Below are 27,219 nucleotides of genomic sequence, written 5' to 3' on the forward strand. Positions count from 1 at the left end.
AATTGGTCTCTTTGACTTTCAGACCGTTCTCTTCCTATAAAGAATGGATTTTATTCATTTCTATCTTTGAGGAAAAAATTCAAAACAATATTAACAAATTTGTCAATTATAGTTAAACAATATACAAAAAAAAACAACGATGAGCAGGGGCGGACCCACACCTATAGGAGGTGTGGCACGTGCCACAGTCTGATTTTTAAAAATTCCTCTAAAATAGATACAGATGAAAAATATCAGCTCTTTTGGTTTAAATGACTCAACAGTACCCCATATAAATCGTGGCAAACACGTATGCTTGTTTTTATTAGTGTCCAGATTATTACACATTTGCAGAAAATAATTTTTTTTATTCCTTTTCTTTAATATCATTTTTTTACCTTTTCTAAAATAAAAGTCACTTTATTTAAATTATACATTAACAATTATTTCCTGTTCTAAAATACTTGAAATTTTAGGTTAGTGCACAACTATTAAAAAAACTTATTTAACATGATTACCAAAAATAAAAAATAGTAAAAATTTATTTTTATCTAAAATTTTTAATTTAATATTAATTTATTTAGCCAATTACGAAAATATTAAAAAATATTATCGGTTACTCAATTTTTAATAAATTAAAAGTTATATTAAAATATGGAAACATCATCTATTTTGAAAAAAATCAAAAACTTTCTTAAACATCATATGCTTTAAAACGAAATTTTAAAACTGAGGGATTTTTTTAATTAAATTATATATGTAACACTTCAATTAAAATAACAACTAACATGAATATACATTTCATAATAAAATTGTATACCTATATAATTTGTAATATTACTTAAAGATATTTAATATTATATAAATGTATTTTTATTTGACTCATTTTTTAAAAAAGTATAAATTTTAAAGACTAATGTAATTTAAAAGATACAATATAATATAACATAAGTTTTAACCGATAGTTTAATTTATAATTTATAATTAATATATATATATATATATATATATATATTATTGTGTCCCATGTTAAAAAAATTTATGGGTCCGCCCCTGACGATGAGTGAAATATGTAGATTACTTTGTAGGGGTTGAATTATATGTTATTACCCTTCTGTTTCAGGATGATACAAGTTGGAGAACTCGTATGTTGTATATTTCATCTAAACATTAGTGTTATGGCTATTTCTCTAGAAGTGCTATAGAAATATACTAGCTATTTCATCTAAACATTAGTGTTAGGGCAAATCTCCAAAATAGCACTTTTCTAAGTTTATATCACAAAAATAGCACTCAAAAATTAAAATGACCAAAATAACATTTTATCTTTTGAAAAATTTAAATTTTTTTATTTTTCAAAATTTGAAATCTTATCCCCAAAACCTCACTTCTCAACTCTAAACCCTAAAACCTAAACTCTAAACCCTAAACACTAAGCTCTAAATCCTAAACCCCAACTCTTGAGTGCTATTTTGTGATTTTTGGCCTTGAGTGCTAGTTTGGGAACAAAAACTTGATTTAGTGCTATTTTGGTCTTTTTCTCTTAGTGTTATAGAAATATACAATATATAAACTAAATTGTACATAGATATAAAATAAACTATATGCAACTTATAATTTGGTCATATATAAATCAAATCTTAGTTATATAAAAATAAAAATACATGCGCGGGTGAGCGGATAAAACTCTAGTATATATATATATATATATTTTTGATAAAAAAATTCTAGTATATATTATTTGTTAAACCCCTACATATAATGTATATTTTGGAGGAAATATACCTTGTTTCTCTTGCCTTGTTGCCTTGTATCAATGAATGAACCCCTCGGTAAATAACGTTTCTTGTGGGCATTGGTGGCTAATTAAGCTACACAGCAATCACAAGAGAATCTATGTCACACAAACTCAAGTCAATCGAAGTAAGAATCCTAAGGATTTCTCTCTATCATGATTCATGAGGAATGTTAACTTTGGTTTTTCCTTTTTTCTTTCTGTCGAATCGAAGTTCAGTTTGACAAAACCGATGGTTAACAGCAAAAAAAACAAAATAAAAGGAAAAACAAAAACTACAGAAACGTATTTAAAAAAAAAATATAAACCTATTCACAGCAGAAATTCAAAATAAAAACATGTCCCAAAAGGAAAAGGAAAAGAAAAAGGAAAAACCTAAAAATTGAGGTTATCTATTCAAGCGCTATAAATTGGAGGCAGAAAGAAGAAACGAAGACGCAGAGGAGTTTATAGAAGTGAAGAGACGATGGTGTTTCAGAGTTGGAGGAAGAACAGAAGCGAAGATCATGATACATGGTCTGAAAGTTGTTGTTGTAACATGAGAGGAGAAGTTCATGATACATGGTCTGAAAGTTGTTGTTGTAACATGAGAAGAAAAGATACAGCGTTATGGGGCTAGAGGAAGAAGAGAAGAAGAGATAATGATGTATCACTAAACGACGATTTGTTAGAAGAAATTATGTCGAGGCTTCCAGTTAAAGCCCTTACTCGATTCCAGGTCGTGTCTAAACAGTGGAGGCGTAGGATAAAGTCTAAATATTTCATGGATAGACACATGTTGCATCAGAAAACCACCCAGGAACCCAAATTTCTCTGTCTCGAGGACCATTACTCTAACGACTATGAGTTTGGACTGGTCTTCAACGTCTTGTCTAGTCCAAGAAGGCCCGGCGGTATATCACATTGAACCACAAATCGATCAACATGCCAGACTTTCGGGTAGTTGCGACGGGCTTGTCTGCATATTCGACGAGAACAACCTCACAAGTCCAATAATTGTGGCGAACCCAGCCATGGTACGTTCTCAAGTCCTCCCTCTTTCCCAGTTTCAGCGACAGTGGAAAGACGACGTTACAGGAACATACAAACTAGTCTGGCTGCATAACAACCAAAGCAACTACACCTTATCATGCGAGGTTTTTGATTTTGAGGTCAGGAAATGGAGGTACGTGGTTGTGAATACGCCCAGTGACGATGTACCAGTATTTTCAAAGGGATGGCTTTACTGGATCATTGCAAATCTGACTAATTATGAGTATAAGATTCTTGGTTATAATATTCACACGGAGATGTTTCGAGTCTTTACAAATAGGATTGTTTCCCAGGCAACCTATTTTCTAACAATTACTATGTGCAGTCTAAGTGATCGTGTCTGGGTTACAAATAACATGCCAGATGGTGGCATGCAACACTTTTGGAGGATCAAAAACACAATGGATTCCGAGTGGGAATCGGAGAAGATGTTCTCCATAGACCTGAATTTGATTTCTCCTTGGTTTAAGGATATCTCAACAGCTACGCCGTTCATCACCCTTAAGACGACTTCCAAGGACAACAAGAATGTTCTTATCTCAAGGTTATTTTCCTCCAACCTCTTACATTTGCTTCCTCGTTGGCAAAGGCCTAGGTTTTGGTTCTGCTTTTACTGGTCTTAGTAACTCTATATTCATTCCTTATTTTCAGAGTTTACTTTCCATTGTGAATTAGCTTTCACATATACATTCTTGAGAGGATCTGCCTAGAAGTAAAACTTCTTCCATTGGTTTATACAGCATTGTACTTTCTTATTAGTGTTGTTTTCTTAATATTATCATGCAATTGTTTCAGATTTATTTATGGCTTTTTTTTTTGCTATTAATGAGTTATTACATCCAAAAATTCCTTCTAAATCAAATAAGATGAACTATGATCAAAAAGATAAAGTTTTGTTTTCATTCCGGGAAAAACTCACAATGACTTGGACTACTGTCGATGACCTCTTGCAGTGTGAATGATATTACAGGTTATCCGGTCGTTTTTACATCTTCATACATATATACAAGATTGTGAGGATGTTGGTGACGATGGCTTCGGCTACCTTTCAGGTTCTTAACTTTCTGCAGCTAGGTACTATCGAGGAAGCTACAAAAAATGTTGAAGATACTTGGTGACTGCAAGCGAAGAGGTAGCACTTTCCTTGTAGGTGGCCGCGGTGCAGACCGGTGTATTATGTTCAAGTTGTTGCTAAATGTTTGGAGGAATGAGAAAATATGTTGTTGATCTTGAAGTTTTTTCTTATGCGAGCTCAACATTGCATGACGCAGTTGGTTGATCAGCTTAGAAGCGAGTGAAGCTTCGATACAGGGATCTTAAGTGTCTCTGTGTTTAGATCCGTGTAACTCTCCTACCTTTATTACCACCATAAAAGAAATGTTAAATTATTGAATATCATTTCAATTCTCCAAACTATTTCATGGTACATCTTGAGACGATCCTGGATATATTGGTGTATGCAAAAAAAAAAGATTGAATTCAGTAACACCCCAACAAGTATGAGTTTGCGATGGTAGAACACACAATCTAAAATGAAAACTAAATAAAATCTAAAATATGAACACCATGAACTAGCATAAGAGTATATGTAGTTGTAATCCCTGTTCTAAAAATCCGGCTAGACGGCCGCCTGGGCGCTACTCGTCACTATTCCGTCCCGATTTATGCCAAAACAGTTTAAAAAATCGGATATCCGATTTTCTCCGCCTAGACCGCCTAACCGTCTAACTGCCTAGCCGCCTAATCTATTATTTTATTATTTTACTATTTTTATTTATTTTTAATAATTTTTTTAATAAATTTTTTATTTATTTATTTGATGTAAAATTTTATAAATATCATTTTTATTCATAATTTTGATAAAAATTATACTATATTAAGTTTATATATTCTATTTGTGTGTTTTATACAATCTTAAACATGAAAATATATTAATGTTATACACAATTAAAGATTAACATGTTTTATAACATAGTAAACAATCTAAAAATTCCGCCCCGCATAATTTTTGATTAATCTCCGATTTTCTCTTTAGGCGCTAGGTCCAACCCGACCGCCCGACTAGCGCCTAGCGCGTTCTCGAACAGGGGTTGCAATAATACAATCATGGCAAGCATCTCCGTTGATCAACATTATATTTCGCAACACATGAGGGGTACGGCCGGCTCAATGGTGTCATGGACCCTAGGACAAAAAAAAATTAATTTCCAAACTACTCCCTTCTTTCCAAAATAAATCATGTAACCTATGATGTTTTATACTAATTTTTAAAGATTAGATGAATTAATTTTAGTTTATATTTTTAGTATTACTTTTAGGAAAGAGTATATACATTAATTCTTGTGCATACACATAAAACATTAAGTATTTTGGAACAAAAAGAGTAATATTTTTCTTTAATTTTGTTGATAGATATTTGTTTTTTTATTCAAAATACAAAAATTATTTTTATAAAATAAAAGTGTGATAAAATAAAAATACTTTCATGTAAAAAAATTTGGGTCCCTTTTTTATTTTGGGAAAATTGCCAAAACAGAACAAAAATTTGGCATGATTGTCCCTATAGTAAACGTTAAAAACATAAATTATCTAATTAAACATTCATCAAATAATTTTTTTAATTATATAATTAAAATATAATATTGAGTTATTTTAAGATTTATTTTAGTAATGAATATAGTGTACAAAGAACTTTTCAAAAATTTATGAAAATGTTTAAGCCCGCATCGCGGGCAAAACACCTAGTTTTTCTCATATATCTAGATAAATTTTAATCAGCAATCTAAACCTAAATTTCTCAAATAAATAAATTATATTTGGTTGTTTTATATAAACATTATATTTGGTTGTTTTAGATAACCAATTCTAAACATGTTTTTTCGCCAACTGCCAAATCGAGTTTTTCATTAAAACAGTAAAATCATATTTTTCACCAAAATCACAAATCGTGTTTTCTCGACAAAAAAACACAAAATTGAGTTCTTTTTTCAACCAAAATCCCAAAATCGATTTTTCCACCAAAATCACAAATCGTGTTTTCCAGCAAAATAAAAAATTATGTTTTCTCTCTAAAAAAAATCAATTTCCCACAAAATATCAAGATCATGTTTTCTTGCCAAAATGCAACATAGATGAATGGGAAATAATGAAGCATTGAAAAAGATGAATGGGAAATACAATATTTGTTTGAAAATTAAGAAGGAAACAAATCTGTATATGAAACTTTACAGTTGTATTTATACTTTGGATCTAAATGGTGACATAGGGAATTAAGAGGAATAGTCAATTCCTACTCATTCTTAAAAAAAAATATACTATTAATGATGAATTTTCGTTGCGTTTAATTCCTTGTCATTATTTGAATTTTAAGGAACTATAGAAGAAAAACATTCATTATCAAAATTGATATAGAAGAAAAAGAATAAATATTTATTTTTATTCCTTTTATTTTGTTCCTATTCTTATTTTAATGGTCACTAGTTAGAACCTTTGTATATAGATACATATAATGTATATACTGTTAGGGAAAGAAATCAATTGAGAAAGGTATACTGTTGACCAAAAAAAAAAGATAATGAATATCAACTTAAGAATATACCGAGTAATCAGATTTTTGCACTCCAATGTTGGGTATATATGCATGCTATTCTCAACAACTTAAGAATACACTGAGTTCATATTTACATAACGTGAGTACGCATGTCTGTATATGTCTATGCTTGCTGTTTCGTTTGTTTCCCTTCTAACGTTGCTTGTGATTTCTCATCACTCTAGAATTTGTTTGTTTTCTAGTTATATTTTGTATTCATGTGTAGCTTGTAAATATGTAATATGTTTACTTTCTTCTTCACAGATTTGAAGCGTCTATATTTTGTTGAAGGACATATAGGTGTAAATCGTTCGTATATAAGGAGTAAAGTTCAACTTCAGCCACTCAATAAAATTGTCTTTTAAGATTAGTTATCTAACAACGAAATGAATTGGTTGGTTGAACAAAATTGAATTTTATATGTTTCTATGACCACGTTAATTAGGAGGGAACGAGCTCCATGCGTTTGCAACAACTAATTAGAGATGCCATAAGTTTTACCCATTATAATAGTTTAATTAAGAGTTATAGCATGCCAAAGAAATCCGACATCCATGAGAGACTAAATGGCAATTACACTTACAACATCCTGATTGACGATGTTTTATGGAGATGCAGGTCCCCTTAATACTATAATCACGACAAAAAGCAATGTCTCTCGTGGATCAAATACTTGGCGAAGGAGCAGGTGACATTATAATAATCTACTTATCATGTTTTTAATTAAAATATCTCTTTAATTTCTTCTCTTCTACTTACAAGGAATTTGAATATGAATGAACATGACAAGTTTCACATATGTAAGAATATGAGTAAGACCTGACATTGATTTTACGGGGAATATAAATTTGATTTTTACATTTAGATTGACGCATTTGGAATGTTGTTGCAGTGGCGGATTTATCTGTGTGGGAAAACAAGATAACATCAGGCATCACACTTGTAATGGCCACACTTATCTGGTTCCTATTTGAGATCAAGGAGACTGAACCTGTACCCTTTCTATGTTCGATCTTGTTACTCCTGATCCTGCTTCTCTTCATCTGGGTCAAGTATGGACACCTCCTTTTCATTTGGTATTTACCCCTTATACACTCTCTCGTCTTTCTTTTTTCTTTATAACATAAGTGATCCGGATCTAGCGCTTATAACAACAAATAACACTATAAGCTTAATTATGTATATGCTATGATATCTCAAACAGGAGACCTCCCACTCCTGAAGAGCTCCAACAAGAAGATTCCCCAGTTAGAGCCTTATTTTCAGAGATCGAAGGTCTTCTCTTGATGCTGTACGAGATTGCATATGGGGAAGACATCAAAACCTTTATATGGGTTAGTCTTTGCTACCATTAACAATATCTATTTTCTAGCTTCCATACAAGAATCCTTTGTTTATTTATTAAACTTTCAATGTATGGCAGGCCATCCTTTATGTGGCCATCATATACACCATTGGGAGCTACATCAACCTCCTCACAATTTTTTATATATGTAAGCAGATCTCCCTATTACCTTACAACCTTACATGTCATTCTCTCTCCTTTATTTCCTAAATCCTAATATTGATTCGATAAACACACCTTCCAGGCTTGGTCTGCTTGCTAACGATTCCAGTTTTGTACCTGCAATATCAAGAGGTCGTTGACAATTTCATTGGAGAGGTATCAGAAATGAAGAATAAGACACTTCGATTATTTAACTCTAGGGCCACGAAAAAGAAGAAGAAGTTGTACTAGGTCATGTGATTTTGCGCTATACCAAAGCAAACCGTATATGCTTTATTATCATTGTTGAGCTAATTTGATTTAGTAGGGATACTTGGACACTGTATCATTTTAGTATTTAAAAATCCGTAGATGATTATAAAAGGCCAGTTTTTTTTTTTTTTTTTTTTTTTTTTGAAACACCATTATAAAAGGCCAGTTAAATCTGAAACTTGCAATGCTAATATTAAGGAAACAATCTAGATAATGAACCAACTCAGTAGAATGTAAAATCTGCAATAAACAAATAAGGAAGATTGCTTCTTTGCAGAACCTCTGAAGAATGTATGTGGAAAATCCACTTTAACACACAATAAAAGAAGCTCATGTTCTGTCTTTTTTCTTCTTTTTCTGAAACACATAAACATTGTTACCATGCAGTATAAAAAGAAGATACAGCAACCAGTGGCGGAGGGAGGTAGAGAGGAAGGGGGGGCAACTGCCTCCTATAAAATATTGATTTTTTGTGCATTTTTATTGATTATTCAAAATTTATATGGTTTAGATGGTAATTTTTTTTATTATTGCCTCCTATAAATTAAGTTCCAAACTTATATTGCCTAAGGTAAAACTTTTGTCTGGCTCATCCACTGACCGCAACATATTTAATAATCATGATTTTTTCTTTGTGTTTTGGCTTCTATTAGAAACCTAATTCAGTTTGTGTATTATTTTGTCTCAGAGAGACCAGATGGTTGAACCAGTGTCTGATGGACAACATTGGTATGGTTCTGCAAAGACAATCGACAAAGAAGTAAAAAGAATGTTGATTTCGTCTTCGTGTTTTGGCTTCTTTTAGAAATCTCATTTAGTTTGTGGTTTACTTTGGCTCAGAGAGACAAGATGGTCAAACCATACGACATGGATATATATGGCTCTGCAAAGAAGTTTGACAGACAAGCAAAAACTCACAAGACATGGAATCATATGTTTTGCCAAAATCACACAATCTGTATTTTATTGCTAAAACCGTAAAATTGTTTTCAGCCAAAATAACAAAATTGAGTTTTTTCCACCAAAATTATAAAATCAAGTTTTACCACAAAAATCACAAATCAAAAACATGCATGTTTTCTAACCAAAATGCAAAATAGAGCTTTCCCATCAAAATAGCAAAATCATGTTTTTCACCAAAACCGTAAAAATGTGTGTTTTCTATCAAAATCACAAAATTTTGTTTCCTGCCAAAACTTTATTAATATTTTTCATGTCAAACCCACAAAATTAGATTTTTTGATAAAATTGCATATTATGTTTTCAGACAAAACTGAAAAATTAAGTTTTATTTCTGCCAAAATCGCAAATCATATTTTCAAACCAAACCCAAAAAATCAAATTTTCCTCCCAAAAATACAAAATTATATTTTTCCTCCAAAATCGCAAATAGAGTTTTCCCGCCAAAATTACAAATTTGTCTTCCTAAATAGCAAAATTGTATTTTCCCAACCATAAAATATTGTTAGTCAAAAATTAAACAATAATTTTATGCTTAAGCCCAAAAATTAATATTTTTTACTTAACTATTTAAATTATAAATATATTATTCATGGTTTAACCATTAAAACCATTAACTGATTGATCCAATTTATTTGTCAAATGGGTTGGATTAATCCATAATCCATATAAGTTTAAATCCATGTGGATATGGTTTAAACAGGGTCGGCCCAAAGGGAATAATTTTATTTATTTTAATCTTAAGAATTTTATATATTAGTATTTGTATGTAAATATAATCAATAACTAATTTGATAATAATAATAATAATAACAAATATATAACTAAATTGATAATAATAATAACAAATATATTTTAAGAATTTGTATCCTTGTTTATAGAACTTTTATTTAAATACAAGATAACGCAACAGGTTTTGTGTGATGTTTTAATTTAATAAAAACTATAAAATAATAACTAATTTTATTATAGTTTTATGATTGTTTTCGGCATATGTTGTTTGAGATTTATTTCATAATTAAAACTCATTTTTACACATAATTTTAAGTTAATATTTGTATTTTATAGTCATGGTACATATATGAATTGTTATAAACTTTGTACTTAGGATTAGATAAAATATTATATCTAAACGTTTAAACTGAACACAACCCGAAATAAGAAACTAAATGAAAAGTAAAAAGAAATGAAAGTCAAATACACCAATCGAGTCAATGACAATATTATACATGTTCTTATGTAATAATTTAATGTTTTATTAAATAATTCTTTAAATTTTTATTTTCTTAGATTTTTTAAAAAAGGAAAAAATTCTATTTTATAAATCTCGTTTTATTTACAATTAAAATTAATATTAAATACTCTTTTACAATTTTGTTTAAGATTTTAGAAAAAGAAAATTACTATCATATAACCTATTACAATTATCTTCTCTTTAGAATTTCAGAAAAAATAAATTGCTATCAAATAATTATTTTTAGTTACTAATAAACAAAATTTACATTTCGTATCAATACTAATTTTACTCTTCTTTTATTAATTAAATAATTTTTTGTATCATGTTCATCATCAAATACTCTCTTAAAAACATTATCAAATAATTTATTACAATTCTCTTTGGGTTAGGACTTAAAAATATGATACAATTTTTTTTTGTTTAGGATTTTTATATAAATAAGAAAAAACTATCAAATATTCTTGTACAGTTTTTTAGGATTTTAGAAAGGGAAATTAATATTACATAATGTTTTACAATTATATTTTTTCTAGGATTTATAAAAATAAAGTTTCTATCAAATAATTATTTCCAGTAAATATTAACTATTTTTAAAAGTTGCCATTTTCAACATTCATTTTTTCCAATATCACTAATATTTTTTATAAACTTTTTTGTTAACTAAATATTTTTTTACTATCATGTTTATCATTAATATTTATAAGTACAAATTATTATTAAATAAAATTTTACAATTCTCTCTGGAGAAGATTTTTTTTTTTAAAAGAAAAAAATTCTTAATTGGTTATGATTAGAAAATAATTTTTTTTTAGAAATCTCTTTTATTTAGGATTTTAGGAAAATAAGAAGTTATTTTCACATAATAACAGTTTTATTGACACATTCATAATCTATTTTTTTAATTGACACTTGTTAGCTAATTAAAAGAAAAATATAAACACAAAATTATTAAAAATTAAAGTTAGTTAATTATAAGAAAAATAAGATTATTTTTATGTATTTATTTTATTTAATCTCTTAAAAAGGAAATTAATTATTAAAAAGTAAAGTTAGTTAATTACAAAAAAATCTAAACACAAAAATTATTAAAAAGTAAAGTTAGTTAATTATTAAAAAAAAATTTAAAATTTTATTTTAATTAAGCTTTTAAAAAAGTAATATTATTTATTTAAAATTTAGTTTTTATTCATTTTTTTACTAAATATTTTTTTGTACTTGTAGTCTTTTACAATTAGTTTTTGTTTAACATTTTTTCTTAAAAGTTAATATTTATCTTTTAAAATTCCCTATATTTAGTATCTCTTAAAATAAACATTATAATAAATAATAATAATAAGACAATTAAATAATATTTATAATTAATTTTTAAGAAAAAATCGTTCTTTTTATTTTAGTATATATATATTTTTGATTATGAGAAATTTTAACACATATCACATTTTCAAATATATAACTAACATTGTCACAATCATGTAAATTAACAACTTTGAAAAATGAAGCTTTTTATAAAAATACTAACGATAATAATAACAATAATAATAATAATAATAGTAATAAGATTATTAAATTATATTTATAACTATTTTTTAAGAAAAATCATTTTCATTATTTTAGTATATATATTAAATACATTGTTTTCTAATATTTTTTTAGGATTTGGGAAAAAGAAAATTTCTAAAATAGTTACTACTAAATATTTTTTTAAAAATTGTATTTACTATTAAATAATTTTTAAAAGTAGTTTTTATCAAAATTCATTTTATTATCTTATTATATTTATTTTTAATTATTATATATTTAAACACATTTCAAAATATTATAAGGAAAATTGTTATCAAATAGTCTTTTGTAATTATCTTTTGATTAGGATTTTAAAAAAGGAAAAATTACCATTAAATAATATTTTATTTACTTTTTAATAAATTTTTTTTTTAATATCTTAATATATATATTTTTATTTATATGAAAGATTAACATATGTCACATTTCTTAAAATATATAATTGCCATGTGTCACGATTATTTTATTTAAAAATTTTGAAGAACCAAACTTTTATAAAAGGAAAATTCTATTAAATAAATGGTTTTCAATTTTTTTTTAGGATTTTGTAAAAAGAAAATTTCTAAATTAATTACTACTAAATATTAAAAAAAAAATTACTATTAAATAATTTTTAAAAGTAGTTTTTATCAAAATTCGTTTTTATTATCTTATTATATATGTTTAATCATTATATATTTAAACACACGTTACAATATTATAAGGAATATTATATCAAATATTCTTTTTGCAATTATCTTTGGATTAAGATTTTTTTTAAAAAAAATTACTATTAAACAGTATCTTAATTATTTTTAATAAAATTAATTTTTGTTAATATCTTAGTATATATATTTTTAATTATGAGATAGATTAACACATGTCACAATTTTAAAATATATAATTTTCATGTGTCACGATAATGTTAGTTAGTAGTTTTAAAGAACCAAACTTTATATAGTAAGATATTGAATAAGTGTATTGTAAATAATAATCTAACCTATACTAAAAGGGTTATATGAGCATCAGTGAAGCTATCCACGTAGGACAATTAAATCAGCCAATAAAAAATAATTATTTTGCCACGTCATATCAGTTCAAATCGAAATGCATAAAAACAGGCTTCTTCATGTGGGTTTATAATATTAAGGATTGGCCCAGATCGAGCCCACCTCTCAAATGAAACGTTGATCGTTTCTTTCATACGGACTCCGTCTTCTCCGTTTCCTATACTAGTAAATCTCCATTAGTCTCTTCAACAATCAATTATGTTCTTCACTCCCCTCTTAAAGAATTCGTTTCACTTCCCTTTCTTTCTACTCCTTTATAAACTGCTTCATCTACACTTATCTCAAATAAATCTGAAACTCTCCTAAGCTAAAGTAATGGTGATGAAACCCTAGACGGAAGTCTCGAGCTCTACCTCTTCGTCTTCTTCGGTTGATACCACAGTGATTCAGTTCGATTGATCCAGTTCGAGAGTTTTTTTTTTCAGGTTTGGATTGCAATGTTTGGGTTGAAGAAGCCTCTGGAAAGACTTTCCAAGCATCATAAGCCTTCTTCTTCTGCTTCTGCCTCCAAGTCGAATCCTTTTGATTCAGTTGATGAATCAGATGGCAATAAAAAGCACACCTTGAAGCCATCAAACAAGATCTCCCCTCAACCTTCCCTACCTACTACTAAGAAGAATCACGGCTTCAACCCTTTTGACGATGTGACGATGAGGAGGTGGTTGAGAAGAGATTGAAACCTTCTTTCAAGAATCATTTCCGTGAATCAGGAGGCGTGGAGAACCAGACGGTTCAAGAACTTGAGAGCTATGCTGTGTACAAGTCCGAGGAGACCACCAAGACCGTGCCAGGGATAAGTAGCGCAAGGGATAAGATTTCCTTATCATCAAAACAAGGAGAGAAAATCACGAGGACTCACCACAAGGCTGTTGACATCGATCATGATCTCACTCGGGTAAAAAGAGATGAGATTGAGATTTTTATAAATTATGAGAAACTTATTGTTATGTTTTGTGTTTTGGTTTCAGGGTGAGAAACTTCTAGGAAGCCTCGGAGGCATTTTCTCAAGGACCTGGAAGCCTAAAAAGACTCGGTCTATAACCGGTCCTGTCATAACTAGAGGTATGCCTCTTCTTAAGAAATGAATCTCTTTTGCTTTGTTACTTCACCTAACTCCTTCATTTTTTGTTCTTCTGAGAAGGTGAATCCCGTAAGAGAAGAGTTAACAACTTAGAGACTAGAGAAAAGCTGGGGCTGAACCATCTACCTAAACCAGATTCAAGAGCCAATGAACCTCTCCCTGAATCCGCTGATGCTTATCAGAAAATAGAGGTGTGGATCTGTGATCTCAAATGTTCTGTTTTTTTTTGCCAGTATATTTAAGAATCATGGTGTGTCTGCTGTATTAACAGATGGAGAAAGCAAAGCAGGACGATGGGCTTGCAGATCTAAGTGATCTACTCGGCGAACTCAAGAACATGGCTATTGATATGGGAACTGAAATCGATTAATTGGAATTAATATATTCTGAATCCATTTTGGTTGTGCTTTCTTTTAAGGGAAATATGGTAGAATCAGGGATGAGAAGGGCCGCAATACGTTGTGGAATCGAGATAGCGTTTCTTATGGATGAGAAGTGCCACAAAACATTGTGGAGTCGAGATAACGTTTCTTATTAAAAAGAGAAAGAGAGAGCGAATGAGCCAGGTACAAGCGATGGAGAGAATGTGGTGGAGCTTTTGTTTACTTTTGGTTTCTGGTCAGAGAAGTACACGCAAAGGAAGCAAACATCGTTCTTATTCAGGTCATTCTTGCTCTTAAACATTTCTCAGTTTTTGTTTTCTCAGAAAGCCACATCTCTGCTATAGTGTTTCCATTTAGATTATCATCACTTTCCTTAAGTATTGATGTGATGCTCTATCCTCGGACTCAGGAGTCAAGTAGAGTCATGTTCTGTAGTGATATATATTGCCTTCTCCTTACTGTTGCAGTATTACAAAATGATTTCTATAAAAGATGAATGCAAGTATCTCCATATAGGAGACTTTTTAGGTATATTACTTCTGTCAAGCACAAAGAGAGGACTTTTCTGCAATCCAAGCCTTAAAAGGACCTTTTTCATCTTGATGCACCTTTGATACTTTTATCAACACGGTGGATTTCATTTCGAGATGTATTTGTTATACAGTTGTGCTCGATATGGTTTACAAATAGAGGATACATAAGCTGACAAAGGAGCTGAGTGTAGAGATACAAGTTAGCTTCTTTGAGGAGGCAAATAATGCACACTACAACTCAGTTTCCATTGGATACGTTGATGAAGTGACCTCGGTATTTATAGGAAGTTGCATATTCCTGATGGGTCAGGTGAGTCAATTAAGTTTGGAGTTGTACTGAGCTTAACTTTCTTTTGCTGATACCTTTTACTGAATTCAGGTTGTTAAGAAAATAATTATTTTAATCCTGGTAACAACTGGTTTTAAGATAGTTTTGAGTTGAAATTTTCCAAATTAAACTTTTTTTTACTTAATCATGCTATTTGGTTAAACATGTTTCAACATTTCTCTGGTTTTCAAAAGGTTTTTCAGGCGAAGTTTAAAAAACTGAAGTAGGTAAGTTAATCAAGATTTTCCTGTGTATTTTTCGTATGATCTATTAGTTGATGAAATCATAATTGAAGTATTGGTGCAATGTCTTAGTCTGCTATATGTTAGGATCAACGGTTTCCCGAGGAAGCTCGAGCTATGGTACTGAATACTGTTTTATCTCACTGCCATTGGCTGTGAACTTCAAGACGAGGGATTGGATTCGCGTGATCATTGGAGTAGAGGCACGAAAAGGCATGCTGGAGATAATGTGGTGAGCTATTAGGTTTAATCACGTCCACTTTCAAAGTCTCTTAGTGTCCTCTTATAGAATTGCTATGTCTATAACTTCTGTCTATAAGCGATTTTACAGGGACATGCGCAATAAATTACATGTATATCCAACAGCAGCCACAGCCGCAGACCACATACAATTTATCAAACGCTTCAATCTGTGCCTTCGTCTTAACAGTCTGTGTTAGTTTTAACAAGGCCTTTTACCGGATTCTTATCAATGGAAACACTCTTTCGATAAGCAAGTGAGTGCTCAAGTTCGTGGAATGTGAAGTTTTTTAAATAGTATTTAGTTTTTGCTATGTGTTTGAGTTTGTGTTTGAAATTGTGTTTGTGTTCTGTTTATTTTGTGCGTGTTTAAATAGCTTGGATAATGCTGTGTCTTAGATTCTGCTTTTGGATGGTGAGAAGATACAAAAACAGAGATAATTGGCAGTATCAACCTGTTGATCAAGCCAGACCAGAGGACTGGTCTGTTCAGTTTGAAGTAAGAGAGAGGCAGATAGAGAGGTACATCACCTTAAACATTGTATGCTCTTGGGTAACGAATGGTCTCTCCTTGAAGCTGAAAGATGATCTCTTGAAGCTAAAGAACCCATCACTAGAGTCAGTAAAAACAGAAAGTAAGTACGGAGCATATAAGATATACGAGGCTAAACCAATCTTCTTTAAGGAATCATTTCACTTATCCTGGGTTCATGTAATTCTCAACAGATATTTTAGCAAAATCTCTTTATCATTGATATTATAGGCTAATCATCAACCTTTATGTCCTCCTGTAAGTTACAAATATATTAGACACTTACAGAGTGAATGTGGTCCTTAGCGATATTTTGGTTGCTTATCATTGTGATCTTGAAGCATAGACTCATACACATAAATTAAGAAATCAGATCAACTATGGAAATATGAGGAAATACAGTTATAAAGAGTTACTTTTACATAAAGTATGTAACGAATGGTTTGACTTTCTCATTGCCATAAAATTGGCCACATGTTTTGAAATATTTGTGTGACCATCTCTATAGAAGAGTTAAAAGAACGTTACAGTAATAATACTTTTGATCATAGATAGTGGTGTAAGTTCATAATGGCATTGAATACAAAGCTAAGCCAAACTAAGTTAGTAAATGTTGAAAGCCAAAACAATGTCAGCACGAAAGAGAAAATAAAAGCACAGAAAACTATTCAAAAAAAGAATAAGCAAATATCCTGTTTTGGGCAACAGAGAGATGTATTTCATCTTAATTTTGGCATGCTACTTGGCTCGAGAATACTATAAACTAACCCAACAAAATTTACAGAATCTTACAATTTAGCAATCTTCATGAGAATCTCCAATAATTTAGTTTAATCTTCTAATATGACCCACCCATAAATCTTAGAAGTTTAACCAAAAATAATTTAACTACTCATGCTCATGTAATTTTGTACTGTCACTCAAAATCTTTATTAAAATATAAGTTATTAGTGTTTTCTTAATTGTAACGAACATTTTCTATTTGTCATTCATATTTCAACTTACTATATATTTCTTATGTAAAGTATTTACATAAGTAACAGTTTGAGAAACGCTAACAGAAGGTAATGACTGAAATTTTGATAATTCGGAGTTGTGATCTTTTTTCTTTTTTTTTTGTAACACTAAGAGTTGTGATCCAATTTTCTTTTTGTCAGCGAATTGTGATCCAATTAGAAAAGAGAAAATGTAAAAATACTATATATGTGTTGGATTTTCTATTTGAAACTATGAGATGTGCATAAGTTTGGATCAGTAGTGATTAAAAAAAATATTTTCATAAGAATTCAAATATGTCAGATAAATAAGCATTTAGATTATAAATACAGTTTAATTAACTTTTTATTCATTCACATATTCATCATCTCAGATATATTTTGTATCATCAACAACTTGAACTTTAAGTTTCAAGCATTTTAAACTAAAGGTACAGTTTACTTTTTTTAAATTAACTGTAACTTATATGTATTATATATGTTAAATGTAAATATATTTATCTGAACCCGAGCCCGGAAAAGTCACTAGTTAGTTTAAAGTGAGAAATTCAGTAGATGATAACAGTGTCATTCAATATGAAAGAGTGGGAAGAGTTGACAAAAAAAAAACATAAATGCATTGATTAATGTGGGTTGAAGGCAATGAATCACGCTGTTATGCAGACGAAAGTTGGAGGAGGCGATATCCTAAACACCATACTGATTTCGCCAACCAGGAAGATGAGCGAAACCCTATTAATAAATAGGCCGAGAAGGAAATTTTTTTTAAAAGCCCATTTCATTTGAGATTATAATTTTTAGCCCAATAAAATTCACTTACCGGAGAAGCATTTTAAGTTGTTTGTGAATGAGGACACGTGGCGTAAAACATCCCATTTTCCTAATGACGTGAGAGACTAAGTCAACGTTATTATTATAGATAGATCCGTGGAGTTAATAAATTATCTTAGAAAGTAAAAGGTTGGTCTAAGATTTGCCAAATTAGTTGACTAAGGGCCTGACTGGTTCAAACGCAGCGGTTGCGGTTGCGGTTGCGGCTGCGAGAGTTTGTGGATGCGGGCGGTTGCGGTTTCTAGCGGTTTTAAGAGATTTGTACGACTGGTACTGCGGTTAAAAATTGGTGCATTTGCGGGTGACTTATGACTGGTTAACTACCAAATGCAGTAACAGTCAAATAATAAATTAACAATATTTACGTTTTAATATAATCATAAAAATATCAAAAATCATAAAATTATAATAAATATAAAATTTATATTTAGAAAGTTATAATTTAATTTTTGAAAATTTATTGAAATTGTTTTTATTATAAAATTTTATAATATTAATTAAAATATAATAGATATGTTTTAATATTTTCTTAATTTCAATTTTAAATTTTTTATTAAATATTTTTACTTTTGTATATATATTGTTTTAAAAAAAAGAAATTTTTTTTACCCTCCCGCAACCGCCCGCAACCGCAAACGCTAGCTGGAGCCAGCTTTTGAATTTATGAGATTTAGAGCGGTTTGAAGCGGTTTAGAGCGATTTGAGTGATTGTTGCAAACCGCCGACAACCGCTACCAACCGCAAAGCTGCGTTTGCGGGTGATAGCGGGAAAACCAGTCGCCCTCTAATTGTAAGCTAGTTGACGTAAGCAATGTAAAAACTTAAGGTGTTGAATTTTACCAAAAAAAAAAAACTTAAGGTGTTGACAACTCATCAATACTAAAATGTAATTAATACAACATAAAGTATTACATCGTTTTAAATGATTTTCAAATAATATAAACTAGATAGTAATCCGTGCTTTGCGTAGGATAAAATGTTTATATTAACGTTAAAATTATATATTATGATTATGTATAACATAAGGTATACTTTAAGAGATAGTTAGATAGAACTAAATGTATAATTGTTATCAGGGGCGAAGCCAGAGACTATTATAATGAGTTCACTAATATTAAAATTTGATATATGGTGTTTGCAAGTTTGAGAAGAAGCTTTGGAAAATGAACTTTTTATATTTTGCTTATCACGTTGTAGTAGCTTTTGACTTAGGAGTTTAACAAATAAAATCAAAAAAGATAGATCAATAACATATTATAATCAAAACAATAACTGTGTGAAATAAAAAAAAAGTGTAGCTTCCTTAAATTCAGAAAACATAGTTGCATAATAAAAAAAGTTAAAAGTTATTTGACCTTTTAAATTGTAAAAGTTGTTCCAGATGCGACCAACACGTGAGACTTGCTGGTGGTTCATTCTTGGACGTTTTTTCTCATCTTCAAGGTCGTCTAATGCAGAGCTCTCATGGCGGCAAAGGTGATGACACTCGCATGCTTATATTGCTTGCTCTAGAAGACTAATACACTAAACCGAGACGATTTACAGTGATTCAATCTCTTCGAAATAAAGATTACCTCATCGAGCAGTAGCAAAACCGAGTATGACACATTTTTCTAGAAATAGATTTTCAACGTCCTCTTTCAGCAATGAGAGGCGGTTCTCAAGAACGTGAGTGCTCTGCTAAATACATGAATGTGGGTATGGAGAAAAAGGTTATTTCATTAACATTTGGCATTGTACTATAGTTTCATCGCTTTGTCCTCTCTACGGATCTATCGACTTAATGGCGATAGATCAGATTGGTTTACCGTTTTTAACAGAAACGTATAAAGGAATAAGAAAGCTTTATTGATGCTATGATTATATTGAGAGGATTAATAAATGAACTAATCGAACTTGAAGCTAAAGGTTTATCACGTAAAAATATTCGTCAAGAAAAATGTAGATGGTATGAAGTTCTTTTAAAGGAATGTTAGTGTGAACGCACTAAATTCACAGTTCTGCGTGACAACTAAGTGTTTTACTAAATAAATTTTTTTTTGAAACCACATCACCACGTCACATTTTTTGCCAATAAATTTTTTAAGTAAGTTTTAAAATTGTTTCTCTTTTAATATACAGGGTATTGAATATTAATTTTTCTAATGTACATGAACAATAATGAAGCACTGAAAACGATGAATGGGAAATAAAATATTCGTTTGAAAATTAAAATGGAAACGAATCTGTATATGAATGAAACTTTACTTTTGTATTCATAATTTGTATTTAGTTGCATATAATGTATGTACTGATACGGAAAAAATCAACTGATAAAGGTAACATATTGTTGACCAAAAAAAAAGAATATACTGTTGACCAAACAAAAAGATGAATATCAACAAAGTTATCACACGGAGGAAAAAAGGTTATCAGATTTTTGCATGCCAATGTTGTGTATATAATGCATGCTATGCTCAACAAGTTAAGAATATACTGAGTTAATATTTACACAGCGTGAGTACGCATGTGCCTGTATATGTCTATGCATGCTGTTTTGTTTGTTTCTTTTTCAACGATGCTCGCGATTTCTCATAATTCTAGAATTTTTTTGTCTTCTAATTATATTTTTTATTCATAGCGTGTATGTGCATATATATATTAATGTGTAGCTTATAAATATGTAAGTAATATATATGTAATATGTAATGTTTCTTCTTTACAGATTTGAAGCGTTTAGATATTTTGTTCAAAGAGATAACATCGTTCGAATTAAGGAGTAAGTTCAACTTGAATCACTCAATAGAATTTTTCTTTTAAGATTCTAACAACGAAATTAATTGGTTGGTTGAAAAAAATTGAATATCATGTGTTTGAAACAATTATTTAAAGCTGCCGTAAGTTTTAGCCATGATAATAGTTTAAGAGTTAAAGCATGCCAAAGAAAGCTGACATCCATGAGCGACTAAATGGTAAATACACTTACAAAATCCTGATGGACTATGTTTTATGGAGATCGCAGGTCACCTTAATATTATAATCACACCAAAAAGCAATGTCTCTCGTAGATGAATTGCTTGGCGAAGGAGCAGGTGACATAATAATTTACTTATAAGATTCATGATTCATGATTCATGTTCTTAATTACAGTATCTCTTTTTTCTCTTCTACTTACTAGCTACTTTCAATATGAATCAACATGTCCAGTTTCGCAGAATATGAGGAAGATCTAACATTTATTTTAGGGGGAATACGATTTGAATTTTACATTTGGAATAACGGTTTGGAAATGTTGTTGCAGTGGCGGATTTATGTGTGTGGAAAAACAAGATAAAATCAGGCATCACATTTGTTATTGCCACACATACCTGGTACCAATTGGTGATCATGGAGACTCGACTTGTACCATTTCTATGTTCAACCTTGTTAGTCCTGATGCTGCTTCTCTTCATCTGGGTCAAGTTTGGAGAACCCCTTTTCATTTGGTACTTATCACTTATACACACTCTCTCGTCTTTTTTTTTTTGTAACATAGGTGATCCGGATCTAGCCCTAATAAGAACAAATAACACTATAAGCTTAATTATATATATATATATATATATGCTATTGTATATAATTATATATATGGTATGGTATCTCAAATAGGAGAGCTCCCACTCCTGAAGAAATCAAACAAAAAGATTCTCCAGTTAGAACCTTATTTTCAGAGATCGAAGGTCTTCTCTTGATGCTGTATGAGATTGTGTATGAGATTGCATACGAAGAAGACATGAAAACCTTACTCTGGGTGAATCTTTCCTACCACTCAACAATATATATTTTCTAGTTTCCATACAAAAATGATTTGTTCATTCATTGAACTTTCAATGTGTGGCAGGCCATCCTTTTTGTGGCCATCATATACACTCTTGGGAGCTACATTAGCCTCCTCACAGTTATATATATATGTAAGTAAATCACCTATTACCTTACAACCTGTCATCTCATTCTCTGTCTTTTACTTCTAAATATTATTTCGATACACACACATTCCAGGTCTTGTCTGCTTGATGACGATTCCAGTTTTGTACCTACTATTTCAAGAGGTTGTTGACAATTTCATTGAGGATGTATTAGAAGTGAAGGACAAGATACTCGAAATATTCAAACCAAGCAGAAGAAGTTATGGGCGTGTCCTATACTAAAGCAAACCATATATGCTATAATATCATTGTTGAGCTTATTTGATTGAGAAGGGATACTTGGACACTGTATCTTTTAATTTAGTATTTAAAAATTCGTAGATGATCATAGAAAGCCAGTTAAATCTGAAACTTGCAGTGATAATATTAAGGAAACTATCTAGACAATGAACCAACTCATGAGAATGTAAAATCTTTAATAAACAAAGAAGGACGATTACTTCTTTGCAGAACCTCTCAAGAACGTATGTGGAAAATCCACTTTAACACACAATAAAAGAAGTTCATGTTCTGTCTTTTTCTGAAGCACATAAACATTGTTATCATGCAGTAAAGAGGAGAAACAGTAACATATTTAATAAAAAAATAATAATAATCGACAATGGATAGTCTAAACTCTTAAATAATGAACTACATTTTGATCTGCGCTTGAAAAACGCGGATTGTTGGATTATATTATAATACAAAGTTTTATTATATCGAAAAACATAATTTTTAGCAACTATATAATCAACAAATTAGTTTATTTGAGATTTTAAATATATGTACACTTTTACGTAAGTTTCTTTTCGATATGAGAATTATATCCGGATCAAAAAATAAACCAAACCGACCCAAAATTATAGGTTTAGTTCAGGTCCAGAGAAGATAACCTATTGGGTTTTTTTGACCCTCATGTCTTTGTTTGAATCCGGGTTCTACCCTAGACCCGATCATAAATATGTGTTTATTAGGTATATTTGGATATTCCGAATATGTTTCCGGTATTATGGATATTGTTTTTAAGTTTTTGGTTTACGATTAGAGTTTTGATTTCATGTAAATTTTTCAAATTAAAAAAAAAAATTGGGTATTTGGATAAAATTTTGGGTATTTTTCAGTTCATCGTGTCAGATTTTGAATAAGATATTAAATTTTTAGGTATTTGAATTTTTTTGGTATTTGTTTGGAGTTTCAAATACTTTTCGTATTTCAGATATTTTTCAGATTTTTCATATATTTCAAATTCTTTTAGGATCTTAAATACCCGAACAGATGTGGATCCATTACGTCCATATCAGGTCCAACAACCTTTTGATATGGATTTTTAACATTATTGTACAAAAACATGGTTGCTGAAATATTTTTCTGAGTAAAAGTATCATAAGAAATACTATTAAGATATGTTAAAAATATTTAAAATATTGTATGTTTAGAATGATTAATGTATTATCCGAAAAATAATAAATAGTTATACATAACTCCAAAAAATCTTTTTTATTAGATTTTTTAAAGCTCTTTCTTTCTTAATAGTATTGATTCGTTTTAAGTGAAAAGTATATAAAAGTATAATATCTAAACAAATAATTTTCAAAATCTTGAATAATCAATACTGATATCCTGAAGTCAGGTTAGCTTTAATAGAACCAATGATTTTTTTCATTTTTGTGAAGGTAACATGAATATTCAGAAAAATCATTTTTAAATATGAAAATATTATCAAACTATAGACGGTTGAAAGTTTAGTATATGATATGAGATTTTAGTGGGAAAATTTATATATGATATGATTACTTTATTATAAACATAAGATGAAGTTAGAATGTACACATATATGTCTTGTAATTTATCTCGCTTTAAATCATATATTATATGATGAAAGTGATAATATAAAACATTAGTTTCAATGCTTTTACGATTAAATATTAAAATAATAAATATAGTAATAGTAATGATTAGGATTTAGGAGTGAGATTTAAATAAATAAAAGAATTGACTAAATTATTATTGTTAGAGAAATATATGGTAACATATTGTTAGTATAAATTAAAGTAAGACCAAAAAATAATGAGTTAAATGAAAGGGTTCAAACAACTTTTATAGGTAGATCTTTTTAGACTTCTTTTTTTTTTAATAGTATTGATTAATAATATTGAGCGACTACGAACAGAAAAAAAGCTTTGAACGGTAAAATTTAAATAAACAAAGGTTAAAGGTCCTAGTAAAGTATACACAATGTATATATGTATATCAATCAACCCAACTTATAATATATACATTTTTTGGTTTACATTTTTACTGCATATAATTGTGATAACCATACAATGTGATTAGAAAAGATTACGAAAAAGTCATATACAATCTTACAATGATAATATATATTTTTTTAGAGATTGAATGGTACTAAAATGTACCATCGCAAACTCGATACTTGTTTGGGGGTATTACTAAAAATGAAATATAGCCACCCACCCAAAAACACCAATGGTACTAAAATGTATAGATTTTCAGTCTAAGAGCTAATGTGACAGAGAGACAAATTCATTGTTTTTTGTTTTATAATGCCAAAGACATTGGTGTTTTTGGGTTGGTGGCTATATTTCTTTTTTTATGGATCATATTCCGGATCTATATGCTCAAATAATCCTCACTTATGAAACTAGCTGGCAAGCATTTTCAAAAACACGCCAACTAAGAGGCAGCTGATTTCTTCTGAAACAAGAAGAGTTGGATCAAAATGCAATCTAAGGAACCGGATGCTGGTTCAGATTGGATTCAAGTCAGAGAAACGCTAGCAGAGATTGGAATTTGTTGCAGAATCTGGTATTGTTGTTACCCAGAACACTGAGAAAGAGATTACATAGACAAAAGGGAAATGTAACAACTGTCGGTGCATGTAATCTAAGTGCTTGAAGCTGTAAGTAATCTTTCGTTTTTTCACTTCTTATTCCTAAGTTATGTTCTTGTTGCCATTTTGCTTCAACCGAACATGTACTGTTGTTGCGGCAGTTACTACAGTTCTCCTTGTTGGTGTCATGACTGTCACGACCAGCCATCTCACGAAGACTTACTTGTGGACCCTCGTCGAAACAACTAGAAGACTTCAGGAAGAGACAAAAGAGGCTACAGATTTACAAATAACCCAACACCTTCGCTAGATTACTTTTAACTTAAATGAATACTCCAATTATATTTCTAACCCATCACTAAATGTTAAAATAAAGACCACAGTTGGATGCTCCTCTAGCTGTAGATGCTTGGCGTGTAGGAACACATTCGGTGTGACCAAATGGTAAGTTTCAAAAATCAAAGCCCTTCCAATCTTCACATAGAAATGATCTAAGATTGTCATGTTTTTTTCAGACCAATTTCCCCTCAATATGAGGATCACATTGGTTCATCAATATAAAGGAATGTTTGTCGGAAAAAAAAAAGATAAAGCTTGGTTTAGTGAAATTGATAGAAATTTGGTTTGGTAATTTTTTTGGTTATATATTTGATTGTTTATGCTGGTTATGAATTTTATTGGTTTGGTTCTAAATAACTCATTATCTATTCAATCCAAACCAGATACATTAACCCGTTTTATCTATTAATCGATTTATACCCAATTTTCTATCTATTAAAATCCATGGTTTGGATTGGGTTAGTTTGATCTATTAAATTTATACATTTTGACACCCCTATGTAAATGCTAACATTTGCTAAATTGTCATTTATAAGCTTTTCAACATGTCATGCATGTGTAACATGCTAAAAAGACCATAACCTTACAAATTAACTTAATTGCTTAAGAAACTACTATGCATCTACATAATATGTTTTTCAATACCAAAAGATCATACTCCATCCACTCCGAAATATAAATTTTCTAAAATTTTCTTTTTTCTTACAATGATAATTTTTTTACTTATAGAAAATACTTACATATTCTACTCTATACTAACCCTTATTCTAGGAAATGACTGGACTGGCAGCAACCGAATTGTCGATACCCGTTTCACCACTAGAGAGAAGTATCAACTAGAAAATAATCACGGGTAAGAGAATTCTCTACCTATTCAATTTGGAGATCGACAGTTTCCATAGTCCCAACACCATTCTACTACTCGGATATGCTCGTAAAACCTTTTATATGTTATCACATGTGTTTCAATCACTTGAATCCTCTATGTTTGTTCACTAGAAAAACGAGAGAAGAAAGTTCTAGAACTCAACAACAATCAATTCATTCAATTTTTGTTGTAGATTCACTCAGTTCATACAAGCATTAAGATCAGGTTTGATAAGTTCAATAAATCTTTAAACAATATAGTTATTCAGTTCATCAAGATTAATTCAGACAATCAATAATGCTATCGCATCTATCAATTATCCTATGATCTAGATTTTAGGTTGTCAATCCAGATATAGCACTAAGAACAATCAAGATGAAGAATATTGAGTTAATTCTAGCAATTTATAAATCCTTTGAAAACCCTAAATCTAACTGGTGGTATACAAAGACATGATCAATGAAACATAAATCATAATATGAATAAATTGGATTAAGATAATTGTAAGAGATACAGGAGTTCGAAATAATTATTTGAATGGGGTTTGACTTGTCCTTACAAAATATCTCTAAGATAATTAAAGTGTATCCTAAAAAATGGCTTAAGATAAGTTAATATAGGTAAAACATGTTCATGGATTCTTGTGTAATACTGAAAACTTCTAGGCCTTTTTGTAATTCTTGAAAACTTGATAAATCAAGTCGTTTTGCTACATGCATGGGTGTTGATCGACACCAAGGCTGGTGTCAATCTACATCATCTTCATAGTTCAACACCAAGTTGATCTTTTCGGCTTCACTTTTCTTCAAGCTCCAATTTGCTCCATAATCTCCAAATTCATCCAAAGGGTACCTAAACATGTAAAGACTTTAAAAACTATTCGAAACATAATATAAAAGGTTCTAAAATATGACTTATATCATTGTGGAAACCTATAAGACGATGACATGTCACTTATTCAAAACCAAATCATTATTCAGCATAATGGCAACACAAATCAGCAAAACTCAAGTATTTTTTTATGGAAGCTACATCTTAATAGAATATACAACCACAAACATACCCATAAGACTCTTGAGCAGTTTATTGCTAGACTTGCAATATCAAAAATTACCA

At 30.1% G+C, this 27,219-nt stretch overlaps 2 protein-coding genes, 1 long non-coding RNA gene and 1 pseudogene across 4 annotated transcripts; all 4 read left to right on the forward strand.

Moving 5' to 3' along the window:
• Positions 1 to 2,706: 2,706 nt before the first annotated feature.
• On the forward strand, positions 2,707 to 9,170 carry LOC106379004 (reticulon-like protein B15). Of its 2 annotated transcripts, XR_007324063.1 has the most exons (5): positions 2,707 to 7,471; positions 7,600 to 7,729; positions 7,819 to 7,888; positions 7,985 to 8,914; positions 8,995 to 9,170. XR_007324063.1 is itself a non-coding variant. In XM_013819042.3 (4 exons), the coding sequence occupies exons 1-4, from the start codon at positions 7,341 to 7,343 to the stop codon at positions 8,131 to 8,133; spliced, it is 480 nt and encodes a 159-aa protein (XP_013674496.1). In that variant the 5' UTR covers positions 2,707 to 7,340; the 3' UTR covers positions 8,134 to 9,170. The 2 variants fall into 2 exon arrangements, 1 of the variants encoding a protein (XP_013674496.1); XM_013819042.3 differs by having other exon boundaries at positions 7,985 to 9,170.
• Positions 9,171 to 12,832: 3,662 nt separating this feature from the next.
• LOC106423386 lies at positions 12,833 to 16,610 on the forward strand (annotated as a pseudogene).
• A 3,931-nt stretch (positions 16,611 to 20,541) lies between these two features.
• LOC106417874 (reticulon-like protein B15) lies at positions 20,542 to 23,132 on the forward strand. Its single transcript, XM_013858603.3, has 5 exons — positions 20,542 to 21,196; positions 21,406 to 21,589; positions 21,753 to 21,894; positions 21,985 to 22,054; positions 22,143 to 23,132. Exons 1-5 carry the CDS (start codon positions 21,160 to 21,162, stop codon positions 22,289 to 22,291), a joined length of 582 nt encoding a protein of 193 aa, XP_013714057.2. The 5' UTR covers positions 20,542 to 21,159; the 3' UTR covers positions 22,292 to 23,132.
• Positions 23,133 to 23,909: 777 nt separating this feature from the next.
• LOC125587745 lies at positions 23,910 to 27,096 on the forward strand. Its single transcript, XR_007324086.1, has 2 exons — positions 23,910 to 24,965; positions 25,058 to 27,096. It is a non-coding gene; the product is annotated as an uncharacterized LOC125587745 (long non-coding RNA).
• The last annotated feature ends 123 nt before the right edge of the window (positions 27,097 to 27,219 follow it).

This window comes from Brassica napus, chromosome A2 (assembly GCF_020379485.1).
Source record: "Brassica napus cultivar Da-Ae chromosome A2, Da-Ae, whole genome shotgun sequence".
Lineage (NCBI taxonomy): Eukaryota > Viridiplantae > Streptophyta > Magnoliopsida > Brassicales > Brassicaceae > Brassica > Brassica napus.